The sequence below is a fragment of the Triturus cristatus genome, chromosome 5_2 (genome assembly GCF_964204655.1).
Source record: "Triturus cristatus chromosome 5_2, aTriCri1.1, whole genome shotgun sequence".
NCBI classification, from domain to species: domain Eukaryota; kingdom Metazoa; phylum Chordata; class Amphibia; order Caudata; family Salamandridae; genus Triturus; species Triturus cristatus.
Window position 1 is genome coordinate 1,121,369,297 of NC_140588.1, and position 18,532 is coordinate 1,121,387,828.

Genomic DNA, 18,532 nt, shown 5'->3' on the forward strand with positions numbered 1-18,532 from the left:
GGAGTCTCCCCTAAGTCATCTGCACATACTCAAAACTTATGTTTAGCAAGTTGCACAGATACCAATGATGCCCACACCTGTAGGTCCAGTGGTGATGCGCACATAGTCTGTGAAATAGACAAATTGGACAATGGGAAGCTCATCATATGTGCAGGGGTGCAAGCCAGATATGTGACCATGCAAATGAAATGCTCACAGAGAGATGTCCACAAATAGTTGATCCTGACACACCCAGGTAGCTGCAAAGGATGACATGGATACCGACCAGAATAGGATACATATTTCATGGACCACATGGAGTACCTCACATCAACACCTCAGTATTCAACATTGGAATCCAAGCATTACAGGTGAAGGGGCATGTAAAACATCATCAACCTAATGTACAGTAAATCAAGTTCACAGGGATAAAGAAAAAAGCTTTATTCAGCATATTTAAAGTTAAACATTCAAACAAAAGGCCAAGGAGTGAACTAGAGTGACAAGTGTCACACCTTGCTTGCCTGCACTGCTAAGGACAGGGGACATCCCCTTGGAGGGGCATACATGGGGGCAGGCCAGGCACCGCAGGGACAGGATCAGGGCGCAGCAGAAGGAGGCAGTGAAGAGGTGGTTGATGCAGGCGAGACACTTGCAACTGCAGTGGAGCTGACTGAAGTGATGGTTGCTGTCACAACTGTGGGGCACAAGTCAGATGGGCTGGGTGCCGGCACAACTCCAGTAGACAGGTCAGATGGAGTGGATTGGGTCCCCAATGCAGTGCCCAAGTCAGACGGGGTGGTCGTGGACTCCAATGCAGTACCTAAATCCATGTGAGTGGAAAGGGGTGCAGGTGAGGTCAGCAGGGCAGGGGGGGACACGGTCCCCACATCAGTGGCACTAACCATCTGACCAGGTGTGGAGGAGCAAGTGGTAGGGGGGAGGGCCTCAGCATTTTAGGGATGGTGTATCTGTGGGTGGGGGAACCCTGGGCAGGGAGTGGCGGGGGAACCTCTGGAGTGGTGGCCTGGCGGATGGAGAGTGCTCAGGTGATTTCCCTGCCGTGTGAGAGTGCTCAGGTGCTTTCCCTGCTGTGTGAGAGTGCTCAGGTGGGAGAGTACTCAGGTGCTTTCTCTCCCATGCAAGAGTGCTCAGGTGCTTTCCCTGCCATCTAAGAGTGCTCAGGTGCTTTCACTGTCGTGCGAGAACGCTCAGGGGCTTTCCCTGCCGCGTGAGAGTGCTCAAGTGCTTTCCCTGCCGTGAAAGAGTGCTTAGTCAGGTGTTTTCCCTGCTGTGTCAGAGTGCTAAGGTGTGAGAGTGCCCAGGTGCTTTCCCTGCCATGTGAGAGTGCTCAGGTGCTTTCCCTGCTGTCTAAGAATGCTCAGGTGCTTTCCCTGCCGTGTGAGAGTGCTCAAGTGCTTTCCCTGCCATGTGAGAGTGCTCAGGTGCTTTCCCTGCTGTCTAAGAATGCTCAGGTGCTTTCCCTGCTGTCTAAGAGTGCTCAGGTGATTTCCCTGCCGTGTGAGAGTGCTAAGGTGCTTTCCCTGCCATGCAAGAGTGCTCAGGTGCTTTCCCTGATGTGTGAGTGTGCTCAGGTGCTTTTCCTGCCATGAAAGAGTGCTCAGGCAGGTGTTTTCCCTGCTGTGTCAGAGTGCTTAAGGTGTGAGAGTGTTCAGGTGCTTTCCCTGCCATGCAGGAGTGCTCAGGTGCTTTCCCTGCCATGCAAGAGTGCTCAGGTGCTTTCCCTGCTGTGTGAGAGCACTCAGGTGCTTTCCCTGCTGTCTAAGAATGCTCAGATGCTTTCCCTGCCATGTGAGAGTGCTCAGGTGCTTTCCCTGCTGTGTGAGAGTGCTCAGGTGCTTTCCCTGCAGTGTGAGAGTGTTCAGGTGCTTTCCCTGTCGTATGAGAGTGCTCAGGTGCTTTCCCTGCCATGTGAGAGTGCTCAGGTGCTTTCCATGTCACGTGAGAGTGCTCAGGTGCTTTCCCTGCTGTCTAAGAGTGCTCAAGTGCTTTCCCTGCCATGTGAGAGTGCTCAGGTGCTTTCCCTGCTGTCTGAGTGCTCAGGTGCTTTCCATGCCGTGTGAGAGTGCTCAGGTGCTTTCCCTGCCATGTGAGAGTGCTCAGGTGCTTTCCCTGTCATGCAAGAGTATTCAGGTGCTTTCCTTGCCGTGCGAGAGTGCTCAGGTGCTTTCCCTGCTGTCTAAGAGTGCTCAGGTGCTTTCCCTGCCATGTGAGAGTGCTCAGGTGCTTTCCCTGTCATGCAAGAGTATTCAGGTGCTTTCCTTGCCGTGCGAGAGTGCTCAGGTGCTTTCCCTGCTGTCTAAGAGTGCTCAGGTGCTTTCCCTGCCATGTGAGAGTGCTCAGGTGCTTTCCCTGCTGTGCAAGAGTGCTCAGGTGCTTTCCTTGCCGTGCGAGAGTGCTCAGGTGCTTTCCCTGCTGTCTAAGAGTGCTCAGGTGCTTTCCCTGCCGTGTGAGAGTGATCAGGTGCTTTCCCTGCCATGCAAGAGTGTTCAGGTGTGAGAGTGCTCAGGTGCTTTCCCTGCTGTGTGAGAGTGCTCAGGTGCTTTCCCTGATGTGTGAGAGTGCTCAGGTGCTTTCCCTGCTGTGCGAGAGTGCTCAGGTGCTTTCCCTGCTGTGCGAGAGTGCTCAGGTGCTTTCCCTGCTGTCTAAGAGTGCTCAGGTGCTTTCCCTGCCGTGTGAGAGTGCTCAGGTGCTTTCCCTGCTGTGTGAGAGTGCTCAGGTGCTTTCCCTGCTGTGCGAGAGTGCTCAGGTGCTTTCCCTGCTGTCTAAGAGTGCTCAGGTGCTTTCCCTGCCGTGTGAGAGTGCTCAGATGCTTTCCCTGCCATGTGAGAGTGCTCAGGTGCTTTCCTTGCTGTGTGAGAGTGCTCGGGTGCATTCCCTGCCATGCAAGAGTATTCAGGTGCTTTTTTTTGTTTGTCTGTATCACTGTTGTATTGTTTACCCCTCCCTATTGCTCCGCCTCTAGCGTTGGTCTGCGCAGAGGCGTCAGTAGCAGCCCAATGATGAAGCATGCCACAACTTGTTGTGGGTGAGGGCAGTTTTTACAGAGTTTGTGTGCTCCCTTCGATCAACTTAGCAATTGCTGAATATTAAGTTGGCCATTTCCCTACCTCCTAGTTTGTGGGTTATTGAATTCTTGAGGAGGATGAGGTAGGGGTTTTACCTTCTCCCCCTTTTTTCTTATTGTGAGTACTATTCAGGTGCTTCCCCTGCTGTCCAAGAGTGCTCAGGTGCTTTCCCTGCCATGCAAGAGTGCTCAGGTGCTTTCCCCGCTGTGTGAGAGTGCTCAGGTGCTTTCCCTGCCGTGCAAGAGTGATCAGGTGTGAGTACTCAGGTGCTTTTCCTGCCGTGTAAGAGTGCTCAAGTGCTTTCCCTGCCGTGCAAGAGTGCTCGGGTGCTTTCCCTGCTGTGCAAGAGTGCTCAGGTGCATTCCCTGCCGTGTGAGAGTGCTCAGGTGCTTTCCCTGCCATGTGAGAGTGCTCAGGTGCTTTCCTTGCTGTGCGAGAGTGCTCAGGTGCATTCCCTGCCGTGTGAGAGTGCTCAGGTGCTTTCTCTGCCATGCAAGAGTGCTCAGGTGTGAGAGTGCTCAGATGCTTTCCCTGCTGTGTGAGAGTGCACATGTGCTTTCCCTGCCATGCAAGAGTGCTCAGGTGTGAGAGTGCTCAGGTGCTTTCCCTGCTGTGTGAGAGTGCTCAGGTGCTTTCCCTGCTGTGCGAGAGTGCTCAGGTGCTTTCCCTGCTGTCTAAGAGTGCTCAGGTGCTTTCCCTGCCATGTGAGAGTGCTCAGGTGCTTTCCCTGCTGTGTGAGAGTGCTCAGGTGCTTTCCCTGCTGTGCGAGAGTGCTCAGGTGCTTTCCCTGCTGTCTAAGAGTGCTCAGGTGCTTTCCCTGCCGTGTGAGAGTGCTCAGATGCTTTCCCTGCCATGTGAGAGTGCTCAGGTGCTTTCCTTGCTGTGTGAGAGTGCTCAGGTGCTTTCCCTGCCGTGCAAGAGTGCTCAGGTGCTTTCCCTGCTGTCTAAGAGTGCTCAGGTGCTTTCCCTGCTGTGCGAGAGTGCTCAGGTGCTTTCCCTGCTGTCTAAGAGTGCTCAGGTGCTTTCCCTGCCGTGTGAGAGTGCTCAGATGCTTTCCCTGCCATGTGAGAGTGCTCAGGTGCTTTCCTTGCTGTGTGAGAGTGCTCAGGTGCTTTCCCTGCCGTGCAAGAGTGCTCAGGTGTTTTCCCTGCTGTCTAAGAGTGCTCAGGTGCTTTCCCTGCCGTGTGAGAGTGCTCAGATGCTTTCCCTGCCATGTGAGAGTGCTCAGGTGCTTTCCTTGCTGTGCGAGAGTGCTCAGGTGCTTTCCCTGCCGTGTGAGAGTGCTCAGATGCTTTCCCTGCCATGTGAGAGTGCTCAGGTGCTTTCCTTGCTGTGTGAGAGTGCTCAGGTGCATTCCCTGCCATGCAAGAGTATTCAGGAGCTTTTTTTTGTTTGTCTGTATCACTGTTGTATTGTTTACCCCTCCCTATTGCTCCGCCTCTAGCGTTGGTCTGCGCAGAGGCGTCAGTAGCAGCCCAATGATGAAGCATGCCACAACTTGTTGTGGGTGAGGGCAGTTTTTACAGAGTTTGTGTGCTCCCTTCGATCAACTTAGCAATTGCTGAATATTAAGTTGGCCATTTCCCTACCTCCTAGTTTGTGGGTTATTGAATTCTTGAGGAGGATGAGGTAGGGGTTTTACCTTCTCCCCCTTTTTTCTTATTGTGAGTACTATTCAGGTGCTTCCCCTGCTGTCCAAGAGTGCTCAGGTGCTTTCCCTGCCATGCAAGAGTGCTCAGGTGTGAGAGTCCTCAGGTGCTGTCCCTGCCATGTAAGAGTGCTCAGGTGCTTTCCCTGCTGTCTAAGAGTGCTCAGGTGCTTTCCCTGCCGTGTGAGAGTGCTCAGATGCTTTCCCTGCCATGTGAGAGTGCTCAGGTGCTTTCCTTGCTGTGTGAGAGTGCTCAGGTGCTTTCCCTGCCGTGCAAGAGTGCTCAGGTGTTTTCCCTGCTGTCTAAGAGTGCTCAGGTGCTTTCCCTGCCGTGTGAGAGTGCTCAGATGCTTTCCCTGCCATGTGAGAGTGCTCAGGTGCTTTCCTTGCTGTGCGAGAGTGCTCAGGTGCTTTCCCTGCCGTGTGAGAGTGCTCAGATGCTTTCCCTGCCATGTGAGAGTGCTCAGGTGCTTTCCTTGCTGTGTGAGAGTGCTCAGGTGCATTCCCTGCCATGCAAGAGTATTCAGGTGCTTTTTTTTGTTTGTCTGTATCACTGTTGTATTGTTTACCCCTCCCTATTGCTCCGCCTCTAGCGTTGGTCTGCGCAGAGGCGTCAGTAGCAGCCCAATGATGAAGCATGCCACAACTTGTTGTGGGTGAGGGCAGTTTTTACAGAGTTTGTGTGCTCCCTTCGATCAACTTAGCAATTGCTGAATATTAAGTTGGCCATTTCCCTACCTCCTAGTTTGTGGGTTATTGAATTCTTGAGGAGGATGAGGTAGGGGTTTTACCTTCTCCCCCTTTTTTCTTATTGTGAGTACTATTCAGGTGCTTCCCCTGCTGTCCAAGAGTGCTCAGGTGCTTTCCCTGCCATGCAAGAGTGCTCAGGTGTGAGAGTCCTCAGGTGCTGTCCCTGCCATGTAAGAGTGCTCAGGTGCTTTCCCCGCTGTGTGAGAGTGCTCAGGTGCTTTCCCTGCCGTGCAAGAGTGATCAGGTGTGAGTACTCAGGTGCTTTTCCTGCCGTGCAAGAGTGCTCGGGTGCTTTCCCTGCTGTGCAAGAGTGCTCAGGTGCATTCCCTGCCGTGTGAGAGTGCTCAGGTGCTTTCCCTGCCATGCAAGAGTGCTCAGGTGTGATACTGCTCAGATGCTTTCCCTGCTGTGTGAGAGTGCACATGTGCTTTCCCTGCCATGCAAGAGTGCTCAGGTGTGAGAGTGCTCAGGTGCTTTCCCTGCCGTGCAAGAGTGCGCAGGTGCTTTCCCTGCCGTGCAAGAGTGCTCAGGTGCTTTCCCTGCCGTGCAAGAGTGCGCAGGTGCTTTCCCTGCCGTGCAAGAGTGCTCAGGTGCTTTCCCTGCTGTGTGAGAGTGCTCAGGTGCTTTCCCTGCCGTGCAAGAGTGCTCAGGTGCTTTCCCTGCCATGTGAGAGTACTCAGGTGCTTTCCCTGCTGTGTGAGAGTGCTCAGGTGTGAGAGTGCTCAGGTGCTTTACCTGCCGATGCAAGAAATGGTGGAGGTTGGGGGAAAACCGCCCCGAAACCTTGTCTGGCTGCTTCCGCTCCGCTCCAGCCGCAGCGTTAACGCTGCTCCCACGGCACAGCATCACCACTGTCCACTCCCCCCGCCAGCTCCCACCTCCCAGCAAACATGAGAATGCCAGGGTAAATGGAGCAAGGGCAGAAGCAATGGGTTGAGGAAAGCCACAGTCCCCTGGCGAAGCAACAAAAGGGGCAGGAAGACAGCAGGCAGTCCAAAGGAAACCTGAAGTGGGGCCACTGGGCAAACAGGCAGGCAGGTAAACTGGTCCCCAAAAACGGGGCTGCAGAGCCAACATGCAGCAAGCCGTCAGTGCCCGGCGAAGTGCAGTGTCGGAGGCCATCAACGGTGTCAAATAAGCCAACACCCCGTGGCCGTGGGAAGCGGAGAGGGAATATGAGGGCAGCCAATGTGGGTGCCACAAGGGCCAAAGGTCAGCTTCCTGATCTCATGATATCCAGAGGAAGCACTCCACTGCTGCTGCCCCCCTCCGCTGCTGCTGCCCCCCCCCTCCGCTGCTGCTGTCCCCCCTTCGCTGCTGCTGCGCCCTCTGCTGCTGCCCCTCTGCTGCCCTCCTCCGCTGCTGCTGCCCCTATCCGCTGCTGCTGACCCCTCTGCTGCTGCTGCCAACTCTGCTGCCCTCCTCCGCTGCTGCTGCCCCCTCTTCGCTGCTGTTGCCCCCTCTGCTGCTGCTGCCCCCTCTGCTGCCCTCCTCCGCTGCTGCTACCCCACTCCGCTGCTGCTGCCCCCTCTGCTGCTGCTGCCCCCTCTGCTGCTCCTGCCCCCCTCTGCTACTGCTTCCCCCTCTCCGCTGCCCCCTCTGTTGCTACTGCCCCCCACTCTGCCGCTGCTGCCCCCTCTCCGCTGCTGCTGCCCCCTCTGCTGCTACTGACCCCCTCTGCTGCTGCCCCCTCTCTGCTGCTGCTGCCCCCTCTCCGCTGTTCCTGCCCACTCTTCACTGCTGCTGCTCCCCATTCACTTCTGCAGCCCCCAGCTGCTGCTGCTACTACACCCGCCCCCATCACTGAAGCAGGACGTGCGCCCCGACACCATCGGAACAGGAAACAAGCCCTTTGGGAATCGAACATCTTAAATTCAAGTGAAAAGTGCGTTAGCGCCACAGCTCTTTCAGCAGCGAGACCCCCGTGACCCGGTAGGCCTGGTACAAGTCTTACCCACCCCAGCAGGAGAGAAGTGTGCAGCATCTTAGAGTGCACTCACAGCAGCACCGGTCCCATCAGGTGAGTCGGCTGCAGAAAGACCCAGTGGCTGCACTGGGTAGATGCAGGATCTTTCCCTCTGTTATGGTTGCCTTACGGCAGCGATCAGAGGTGTACTTGCACTCTCCCTGCAGGGTAAGTTTCAGTGCTCCCAAAAAGTGTGGGGGTGATTTCTATACTTCTGTCCTCGATCCCAAGCTGGGGAGGTGAGGCTCCCTCTGCGTTCTCTCTTGTTCTATAGGGTTGGGTCAGTCATAGTCCTTGTTGCTGCCAGTGCGCTATGGGTCACCACTGCACACAGTTTTTAGGCTCCTGCCTGATGCACATGACAGACCTTACTGGCATACAGGGTTGCTGCACAGCTGCCATGCAAGGCATCAGCCCTTACGGCACGGCGGTCTTTCCCATGGCGACCCCTTCTGGCACACAGAGGTCGCCACAACGGTTTCATGCAGGCTTCAGCCCTTCTCCTGAAGGTGGTCATTTCAACAGGGGCCTTTACTGGCATACGGGGTCACCGCAACGGTACTGTGCAGCCTTCCAGCTTTGCAGTGTGGCAATCTTTCCCACAGGTATCTTCACAGCGGCTCTCTCCTGGCAAAGGTGGATCTGCACACGGGCAATGACCTAATCAGTGCAGCAGCCGTTCCCTCACACCTCGCACCGGCAATCCACTCCACAGAACTCCCTGCTGGAACTTTCTCCCTCCAATGCTCTCCTCTTCCTCATGGGCACACTAGTCTTCAAGCAGGCAGGCACTGGTGCTCCAGTGCAGGTGGTCTTGGTTTCCCTGGGTGATGTCCCCTCACTCAGCAAGGAGACTAGCAGGCCTTCGCCCCCAGTCCTGGTCACAGGCAGACCTCTTGCAGAGCTTCCCCTTCTGACACAGCCCGTCTGGCTGCTTGTCGGATGAATGTTTTTGGGGTCTCAAAGTCCCCTTTTTATTGTCCATTTCCAGATGCCAAATGGGTCTTTGAAGTTTTATATTGGGGCTCTGTTTCTTTTGAAGTACATGCTTCTCCTCTCCCTCTTGAAATACCATCTGTCACAGCAGGAGAGACTCCAAAGCAGATAGTCCCACACACAGGCCATGCGAGTGACTAGAGTTCCCATCTGGATGGTAGCGGCAGTGGCATGTGCATCAAAAGGTTGTTCTCGGGCTCTCAGCCCTACTCTTTATTATTCCCTTATCAGCCTAGCTCCTTCCTGAGACGTGCCCTGGCCCCTTCCTTGTGACATCTCACTGAATCTAAGAGCCCCTTTAAAATGTACTGGTGAAGCCTAGCTCTCCCCTCCCCAGTGTGCTCCACCCAGCCTGCAGGAATGCCGAAATACTCAAATCTGTCTGGGGGATTCCTCTACTTCCAGATGTCTTCACAAGCAGGCCTGGGTCTCCAACAATGGAACCTAGAGTCCTCCATGTAATGTGCCATTACAGTCACACTTGTACTCAGTGAGTGTACACAGCACACACATTGTCCAGCACTGTTACCTCCATGTATTGTGTCACCAAAGGTGCACATACACTCAGCATACACTTTCCCTCGGCCTCCACTGCATAGCACTGTAGCCTTTCTATATTCTGCCACTTGCAGGCACACATATGCCTAGCGCACACATTCACCATGCACACGCAGCACAACACTACACCCTTCATGTACTGTCCTCCTCACAGGCACAGATACACCCAGTACATGCACTCGCCATCCACGCACTGCACAACACTGCCCTATCCTTGTACTGTAGCCTTCCCAGGCACTCATTCATCCAGCAAAGCGCAGAGTCACCACTCCTGCGCTGGGCAGCACTCCACTTCCAATCATGCAGGCCAAAGGACGAGTAAAGCGCACAGAAGCCGAACTTTAGAAAGTGAGTGAGCCTGTCGTCCTCACTTCAGTGTCACAGGTTAAGAAAGAACCCGATTACTCCTACCGATTATTACACTCTATAATGCCACCACCACACTCGTGCTGCTTGACTCGTGGCAAGGCAGTCGCCTTCCACCACAATGAAGGGAGAGGTTTGGTCGCCCCTCCCGGTCCAACGAGACCACAATCTGTGGGACAGGCCTATGTCATGGCACACACACATCATCCGTGTATGCCTAGGACAACAAAAATCAGCATTAGGGATTCAAACATGAGTACAGTTGGGCAGTGAGGGCAGGGGTGCACGTCCACTACTATGAAGAGGAGTTTTCCATCCCAACACCCCCGGACCTTTAATCCAAGGAGCTGGGGCCAGAGCAGTCAACAAGCCTGAAGCCATCAGTCGGGCGACTGAGGGCTGAGTCCCCAGGACCAATCAACTATTCAACGTAATAATCCCAGTGACACGTTTTCCAGTGCTTTCGTTATCACGGGGACTGACATCTCTTCAGGATTGGCTGGGTTTATCTTCAGGTTTGGTGACTTTGTAACGTTGACCTTTTCTGAATCTGGACAGTCTGACAGGGGACTTCAGCAGGTGTTTCCCAGACTTCACTATCCGCGTTGTTACATTGTCTGAGGACGTTGTCTTTCCCGTCAGGATTTGTGTTCTTGGTTCTGGCACCGCGACTGCCTCCTTCGTTAGTAGCCAAGAGGGCCATCTGTGTTGGCTATTTCTGTCGAGCAGATCAGTTTCTCAAACACGCTTATACCTGAGGCCATAAACGAGAGCATAATATGAACAGTAAAGCATACTTTTTTTATTTATATAATACTTTTTTGTATCATTCTCTATAAAGCACTGTAGTGTGAATGGTACATAAAAACAGCGTATTCAAATTTATGGAACAATATCAATTCAAACAGCATAAAAAAGTAAACTTAGAATAAATGGGTGCGTGGAATCGTCAGGTGAAGATGGTAGTTTTTCAAGTTAGATCTGACTTCAGTTACAGAAATAGAAAGGAAGACAGGCGAAAGCAGAAGTATTATACGTAGAGATGCAAGAAAAGTGGGAGAGCAGAACTGTGAAGCTGCACATGGTGCAGATTTTGTATGAAAGGGGTGATGGTCACAGACAACAAGATGGAGGAGAGTGGACACCAGAAGAATGAGGACCAAGACTGTAGAGGCTCAAAGATAAAATTGAGACGAGAAGGGCAACTTGTATAGAAGATCCAGGAAAGCGGGAAGAGTGAGCAGCGCAAGGTGTGCGCAGCCCCTATAAGGGATGGACCGAAACATTAAAGTCTGTGTCAGCGAAGAAGCAAAAATAATGGAACTTTTACTGATTATTATGTTGGAATCAATATCCAAATGCCATGTTAGAAGTGAGTTGCACAAAGATAAAAACCCAGAGATTATGAGCAGAAATAGGTGAATCATTCGTGGAATTTACAGTTGATTAGAAGAAACACTGTGTTATAAGTGTAATAACCATAGGCAGTCTCTTAAGAATGGCACAGAGGAAGGGTCTGCCATCGAGCCCGACAGCGCAGAGAGGCGGGAGCAAGCACATTATTATAATAGTGGAGGAGGGGGTGTTTCAATGCTTGTTTCAATGCTGCTGCCATCCTACTTTTTAGGACTATAGAAGCTGGGAACCAAAATTACAGGATACTTGCATCACATGAAACCAATTTCAGAGAAATCTCAAATGGCGCAGAACACCTCAGACTGCAACAAATCCTGTGAAATGTATAGATGTACAGATGAAAGTGACATAAAGACAGAATTATGAAACAGAAGTGAAAAAAGTAGGCTAAAAGCAGTATGGAGGTATAACATACCGAGAGCAGTACTACTGTAGGTTTTGGCAAATGCCGACCAAGTGCAGTTATTCAACATAAAATGTACACAATAGTGGGTGAGACGTACTGAGGATATGTACGGTGAGGGCATGAGATCGGGTTATCTCCTGTGGTTTAAGCAAAGCGCCATTTGGAAGGGCTCTACATACTCAAAGGGGTTAGAAAGTGAGTAAATAATTCCATTAGAAAAGTTGTTTCTCTTAGTCACATCTGGAGCGCAGTAAAACATGGAAAGATTTACTTTCATCCAAAAATGGTCGAGGCGAAACCTGAGATTCAGACTGAAGGGGTGAAAGGCTCAGAAGGAAGCGTAGTCTAGAACAGAGCAGACAAGGGTATGTAATGAACAGAGGAGTGGGAGGAGGGAGTGTTCACTCAGAGGCCCTAACCAAAGGAGAACGTGGGGCTTGAAATATCAGTTTAAGGAAAATAATAACTGATCTCCCTCCAAGACAGTCAAGTAAGTTGTGGATGTGATCACATATCACTGCTTAGATTATGGTTCCATCTTAGCAAAATAACAAAATAACATATGGGTAACTCACCGGCGGATGAATGAATAACTTCTATTGCATCATCTCAAGGTGCCTCCTACTTTGGGGAATTTCATTATATTCTATACAAATGTGAAGGAATTCCAAAAATAATTAAAAAATGAGAGCAGTCCTAATCAATACTGAGTTCTCTGCCGTATAGCGAACAAGAAGAAAAGGGTCTCTTCCCAAGACCAGTGCAAGTAGCAAAACCACCAGCCACAAGTGATGGCAGAGGCACAGACTTTACAAAAGTAGAAATAGCAGGCTTGTCGAATGCAGGCGAGTGGCAAAGAAGAACATTTAGACTTCATTGTTTGAGTGAGGTGCAGCTGGCCATAACAGGCTCCACCAAGTCCGAACAGTAAATGAGAACTAGAAAGAGAATACAATAAAAATGCACACAATGCATGAAACTAAGGTGCGTATGTTGGAAGTTTTATCATATTCCAATAATTCATACTTGTTCAATGCGCAGGTCTAACCTGTTGCACAATCCTTCCTATTTCTCCAGTATTATTTTTCTATTTTGTAGGAAAAATATGTTAATGCTTTTTTAATGTTTGTCTGTGTATGTTGGTTCATCATAAAAATACTGAAATATATGGATCAGTGTTGTAAGAATTCATATTGAAAACTGACACTGGCTTCCTCTGACCTCAGGTGTTTGTACAGAAAGTCGTAAGGATGTCTGGATTTAGGTTGTGGATCAATAAGTATTGGGAGAGTTGTTTTTTGAGCCGACAAACACAACCTCCCGCTCAGTCTTTAGTTTGGTTAGGAGCCTGTTTTGTTCCGACATCACATCTGTTTGTGGTTACATTCATCTTTGTTTCAAAAGGTGTGAGTAAGCGCCCTTAGAAGGTCAAACAAAATTTAATGGATTATGTTTTTTATTTTCTGGATTCCCAGCAGAACTGCTTTTCATCTCCTGAGAACTTGCCCTGGAATGCCTCCTCTTCAGAGGACGGCTTAACAGCAGCTGCTGGAGCTACGCTTGGTGCTGATTCTGTTAATATTTCTGTTCACATTTGCTTTATCTTCTTTGCTCTCATTTTAGGGTGATCTAAGGAATAACTGATCTGTTGAATCTCTTCATTAATTACACATTTTTCAGACTAGAAAGCTCATTATTACACCATAAACGTACTGCATAGTAGGGTCCATATAAAAAGGCCTGGATTTTCCCTTGAGTGAGTTTCTATTTACATTTACCCTGCATCGTGGTACAACCTGATTCTCGAGTCACTCACGTCAAGATGTTGCTCCGCTTTAAATGAAAAAAGGGTATTGAAGTTCTACTCTCTGAACTCATACTGGGTCACATGCAGTCTATTTCTGGAATGTATTTGTTGGTGTCTGGTAAGATTAGATGAATGGCTGAAAGTTTTTCCACATTCTCTACAGCTATAAGGCTTTTCTTCTGTATGAGTTCGCTGATGAGTTATTAAGTTGGCTATCTGTGTGAATCTCTTCCCACATTCACTGCATGTAAAGGGCTGCTCGCCAGTGTGTATTCTCTGGTGTGTGACTAAGTGCTCAGACCGACTGAAGCCCTTGCCGCATTCCCTGCAGACATATGGTTTCTCGCCGGTATGGATCCTTTTGTGTATGATCATGTGTGAGGGGCGTCTGAAGCACTTTCCGCAGATGCTGCAGGAATACGGTTTTTCTCCTGTGTGCATCAGCTGGTGTTTGAGCAGTATAGACAAGTCACTAAAGTTCTTTCCACATTCTCTACATGTGTAAGGCTTTTCGCCTGTGTGAATCCTCTTGTGTTTGACCAAGTTGGACAATTCCCTGAAACTCTTTCCACACTGATTACAAATGTAGGAATTTTCTTCAGTGTGCGTACGTTGATGCATGAGCAGGGATGACGTATCTCTGAAGCTCTTTTCATATTCAAGAAAGGCAAATGGTTGATCAGCTGCAGAGGTTCTCTGGTTAGTTTGTGGTGTTGAATTCTGATTGAAGTATTCTCCAAATTCGGTACATGTGAATGCTTGCTCTCTGCTCTGTGTTCCTTGGTTATCAACACTGGGCACTCCTAGGACATACTGTTCAGTCTCAGTGGGCAGATTTCTTTCCTTGGTGGAATGATTTTCGCAGTTCTTTGTTTTGCCAGTTTCATCCTGCTCTAGAAACCTCTCTTCAACTCTTCTTGAAGATTCCACTGGTTTATTTTTTTCCACATGTCTTTGAGAATTCCTCTCAGTGTTCTTATTGCTGAATGAAGTCTCTATAGGAGTTAAAGAAATGCAAATGATTAATCCATGACCTTAACATGGAAACACTCCAGCTTACATTTATTTATAAAGAAATGTCCATCGTAAATCACCCGCCGGTTAAAAACTCTGAATATCCTCTTGCAACAACAGGAGAAGAAATGACTAGTTCCCCGATCTTCTGGATTGGCTTGAGTAGCTTTTGATTTACTGATCCCACCAAAATCATCAAAACATAACAAAGAAAACAGCCCCTTGGATGAATGTAGATTAAAAGATAAAGATAAAAAAACAAATCACAAAGGTTTCACAGACTTGGCTAAAAAAAAAAAACAACCTCAAGACAAAATACGCCTCGACATAACCGAATGCACAAATCATCAGCTGAACAAAGCTACTACTTGAGCCCAATCCACAACAAACAAGCATTTACAATGCAATAGGTCTCGCATTTGCAAGAGTTTGAGTTATTGGCATTGTAAATGACAATGCGTTTTATTTATTTGTTTTGTAAACCTGCAAGCGGTGCGTAAACACGCACTTTGTACTTATAGGGCTTTCTTACGAGCAACAAGGCTGGCAGTAAAAGAGGCACAGTTACTGTCAGCCTTGCTTCTCGTAAGGAACGACTATAAGTATAAAGTGCGTGTTCACGCACCGCTTGCAGGTTTTCAAAACAAATAAATAAGAGGCATTGTCATTTACAATGCCAATAACTCAAACTCTTGCAAATGTGAGAATTTATACACGTGCGATACATTGTGGCCTACATCCTGTTACACGCCTGAAATGTAAACTGTGAGCAACCTGGCGCATCTGCAGAGATGTCGAGTGTCTAGCGTCAGGCACCATCATGGCTCCTCTCCATGTATTCCCTTATGTGTAACGGGATCTCTTTAGAACTATCCAGACACAACGTTGAGGAAGGATGGCAGGGGCCAGAGGCGCAACTAGAGCCAAATTTTTTTTTGGGGGGGGAGGGGGGGCTAAGCAAAAATGTCGGGGGGGCTGAATCTTTAAACATTAGGCAGAGTGGCGCTGAGTTCGGGGGTGGGGGGGGCTGAATCTAGGCAGAGTGGAGCTGCAGGGGCTCTTAGAAGGGGTGAAACAACAGCGAGGCCTCATTAACATGCAAATGGTCTTTTAAAGACCTGTGAAGTGCTCGGCGCGGCTTTGTGTCTGCCCGGGAAGCAGGCTCATCCCGGGCTGCCACACACGACGGGGGGGGCTGAAGCACTTTGAGTCCAATGGGTGTTGCGCGCTTGGCAGGGGCAGCCCACATCTGTCACAGAGAAAGAACCTCGAGATTTTTTAAGCAGGGCACAAATCAAAAAGGAGGACACAAATCAAAAAGGGGAACACGAGAACAGTGCTTTCAGTGTTCGATTTCCCTTGCATTCTGAAAAGAGCATCCTTAATGTACATTGCATAAACGGGATGAACTACTCACGCCAGACAGGAGGCAACTGGAAAACTCTGGGCACGTCTGATGTCACCTACATAGCGGGATGCAGTCCCCCTCATACACCCACTGATCTACCTGTCTGGAGGAGGAGCCTAAACCACAACAGGGTAGTCGAGGGGCCCCCATCTGCTCCAAGCTCCGCGCAGAGGATGTGAGCACTCACCTGGCCCCTGTCACGACTGCAGCAAGCCTCTGTCAAGCAACACGCATGGGTAAGAGCACTTTATGCGTCCAGCCTGGAGCAATCTCTCCACTCACTCGCTCACTAACACACACCACACGTGGTGAAAGTGCAGGCACACCAAATACCAGCAGCCCAGGAATCGCACGCAATTAGCTCCGTCTCACTCCATTGCCCCGGGCGGGCAGCCAGAGTCACGGTAGAAGCTGCGGGTCTCTCCTTTCCAAAAGCCACCACAAACACCGGACCATAATAATGGAATGTTTTTAATGCTGTGAAAGAGCTGCCAACACCATATCTGTTGGGGGTGGGGGATGGGCTGGCATACGTTACTGATTACAAGCATGGAGCACAAGGTGTCTGGATTCTCTCACTGTTTTTCTTCGCATACAAGGACTTTTACTTATCCTGTTTTAAATTCAGCACTACAAATACCAGGATGCAGTGGAAAACGAGACTGGCTGGACTCTACCTTCACACCTGATAAGGAAGATTGTCATACACTTTCTCTACGAGTATAACTATGCACTTTGCACATATGTTATAACAGACAAACATGAGGCACATTTAGACCTCTATAGTTCCAGCTATGTGAAGCAGGGGCTAACAGAGTCTGCGATATCCCATCCACCTGGTGGGAAAGAGACCCCCACCTCACAGCGGCATGCTATGTGCGTGGGCAGCATTCACCGGGACAATACAGAGGGGGAGGGGCGGGGGGGAGGAATGGATAACATCCCGTTAACCAAACTCCATTTGTATCGCACAGTGGAACCTACAGTATCGGAATAAGTCTGACACTTGTTCCATTTTATTCTCTGCACTGGAAATTGAAGGCTCTCGCGGAGAGATCACAGCATCCGCCCTTATCCCGTGCACAAAGATCAGAACACGCTGCTCGTCTCCTGACCACCACCAGGAGCAAGCACAGCTCTTCAATGGCAGCAGGGGGTGAAAGGCCACTCTCAGTCCGACTTATAAGACGGGCAAAGGCTGTATGGAATTCAATATACAAAGCACGCAGTGTGGATGCCTTTGCTCGGACTGTGCAACTACAGATACCAGACTGCAAGAGGTAATGAGAAGCTTGTTCGCACAGACGGGGTTTCTATTCTACCATTAGAGGGAAACTGCTTTGCTCCCCTAGTGACAATTCTGTCAGCACCACCCAAGTCGGAACGCGATATGCCGATATTCTTTATTTTTGTTGACACAAATAACCGCACCTCTTACGTGCAGAATAAGAGTTGCCTCCTATCAGGGTTATCGCTCGTATATTCTTTCCGTGGGACATGTTATCAGCCCACAGAGGCCACTCACTTGTGAGACTGTCTAGCTCAGTCGCTGGCCTAGGGTCCGGACCTGCGCTGCACAATGAAACATAGTGAACACTCCCAGTTGAACAGGGCTCGCCACTCCCCCCTGAAGCACTCAGGGTGCGCGCCCGTGGGTATGGCTGTCAACACCGCTCGCACGTTACACAGTAAGAGCCTGAGGTAGGACACGCACTCATATCCCAGGGTCAGCAGCCAGCGCACACAGAGTACAGTATCGAGAGCTGGGACAGGCAAGGTGCCGGGGTGATGTTGTCATCCTTGTTCCAAAAGTAATAAAACAAGCGCTGACCTAGAAAACGCCGTAAAGAAAGTGAAAGCCACAGAAGCGCCGTGCCCGCACAGCAAACGCGTGCACATCTCTTGTCCGGGCGCGTGAAGGCACGGCAAAGAGGAGTTTACGTGGCAGAAGAGAAACCGAAAGCTAAATCAGGCGCGCGATGGGAGAGTAAAAATCTAAAATTGCACAAACTACAAAATAATGACAAAAGAGGACAAGCATTGGCCGCACGCGCGCCTCGCGCTAAATAATGACAAAAGAGGACAAGCATTGGCCGCACGCGCGCCTCGCGCTTAAAGTTAAACAAACAAAAAAAGACATGCCCGGCGGAGCGTGGCGCGCGCACGTTTGGGGGCGGGGGAGCGGGCGGGGGAGCGGACCCTTTGAAGTGCTCCCAAAAAGCGGATTGCATGGCAGCACGATGCGCGTGATTGTGCGCGTGCTAGCCATGCAATCCGCTTTTTGGGAGCACTTTTCAAACCCGCTTTCTATAGTCTCGCTTTGCGATCGCTTACCCGATAGCAAGGTCGAGACCTAAAAATGTCCTAATAGATATTTTGTAAGTACTTCCAGATTTTCATAATCCAAACTGCACCAGAGGAGGCCTTCCCACACTAGCAATTGTGTAACAAACGGACAACTCATCACACAACCAAAGCAGGCATGTTAGATTCATAGTTAACACACAAAAAATAACAGTACTAACCCACTTCCCACACCTCCCCCCAAGGGAAGGTTGACACAGCCACTGCACTCCTTCAATGGACTATCGCCAAGTGAATTTCACGATATTGTCAAAGTTAGCAGGCCCACTTGTTAACCTTCCTACTTTTGTCCCCCACAAATCTTAGAAAAAAGTTTTTGAACACCCTCAGCAGCCATCCCAGAAAGAACACTGATCGACAGCTCCTTTACAGCAGGAGTTTCTCTAGAAGCCTTAAAAAGGCCAAACCTCCACCCATTAGGAAAGAAACACAAACCTGGGCCCCCGAGACCCGAAAATTACAGACCTATAGAATGCCTTACATATTTGTATATGCGTAAGTTAAGAGAAATTGTAATACGTATGTACATTTGTGTATGTATAAGGGTCTAAACTTTGTATAGGATTGGCATCATTATGTGTAAATATATGTGAATTCATATGCTTATATACGTCCATATGTAGGAGTATCTATGTCTATGTCAAAAAACAATAAAAACGTGACTGTGTATCTGAATATGAAACTGTCGCTGTGTGCATATGTATGCGGGCATCAATATGAGTTTAGGCTTTGTATAGGAATGTACCTGCACATAGGTATATGTAA

The 18,532-nt window shown here is 49.8% G+C and overlaps 1 protein-coding gene across 1 annotated transcript in view; it reads right to left on the bottom strand.

Annotated features, from left to right (window-relative positions):
- Nucleotides 1-10,134: 10,134 nt before the first annotated feature.
- The window catches only part of LOC146829866 (uncharacterized), a 90,631-nt gene continuing 82,233 nt past the window's right edge, over nt 10,135-18,532 (bottom strand). Inside the window, exon 4 of the mRNA XM_085608526.1 lies at nt 10,135-13,976. Coding sequence (XP_085464652.1) covers nt 13,036-13,976 — 941 coding nt within the window. The 3' untranslated portion in view covers nt 10,135-13,035. The remainder of the gene's footprint in view (nt 13,977-18,532) is intronic.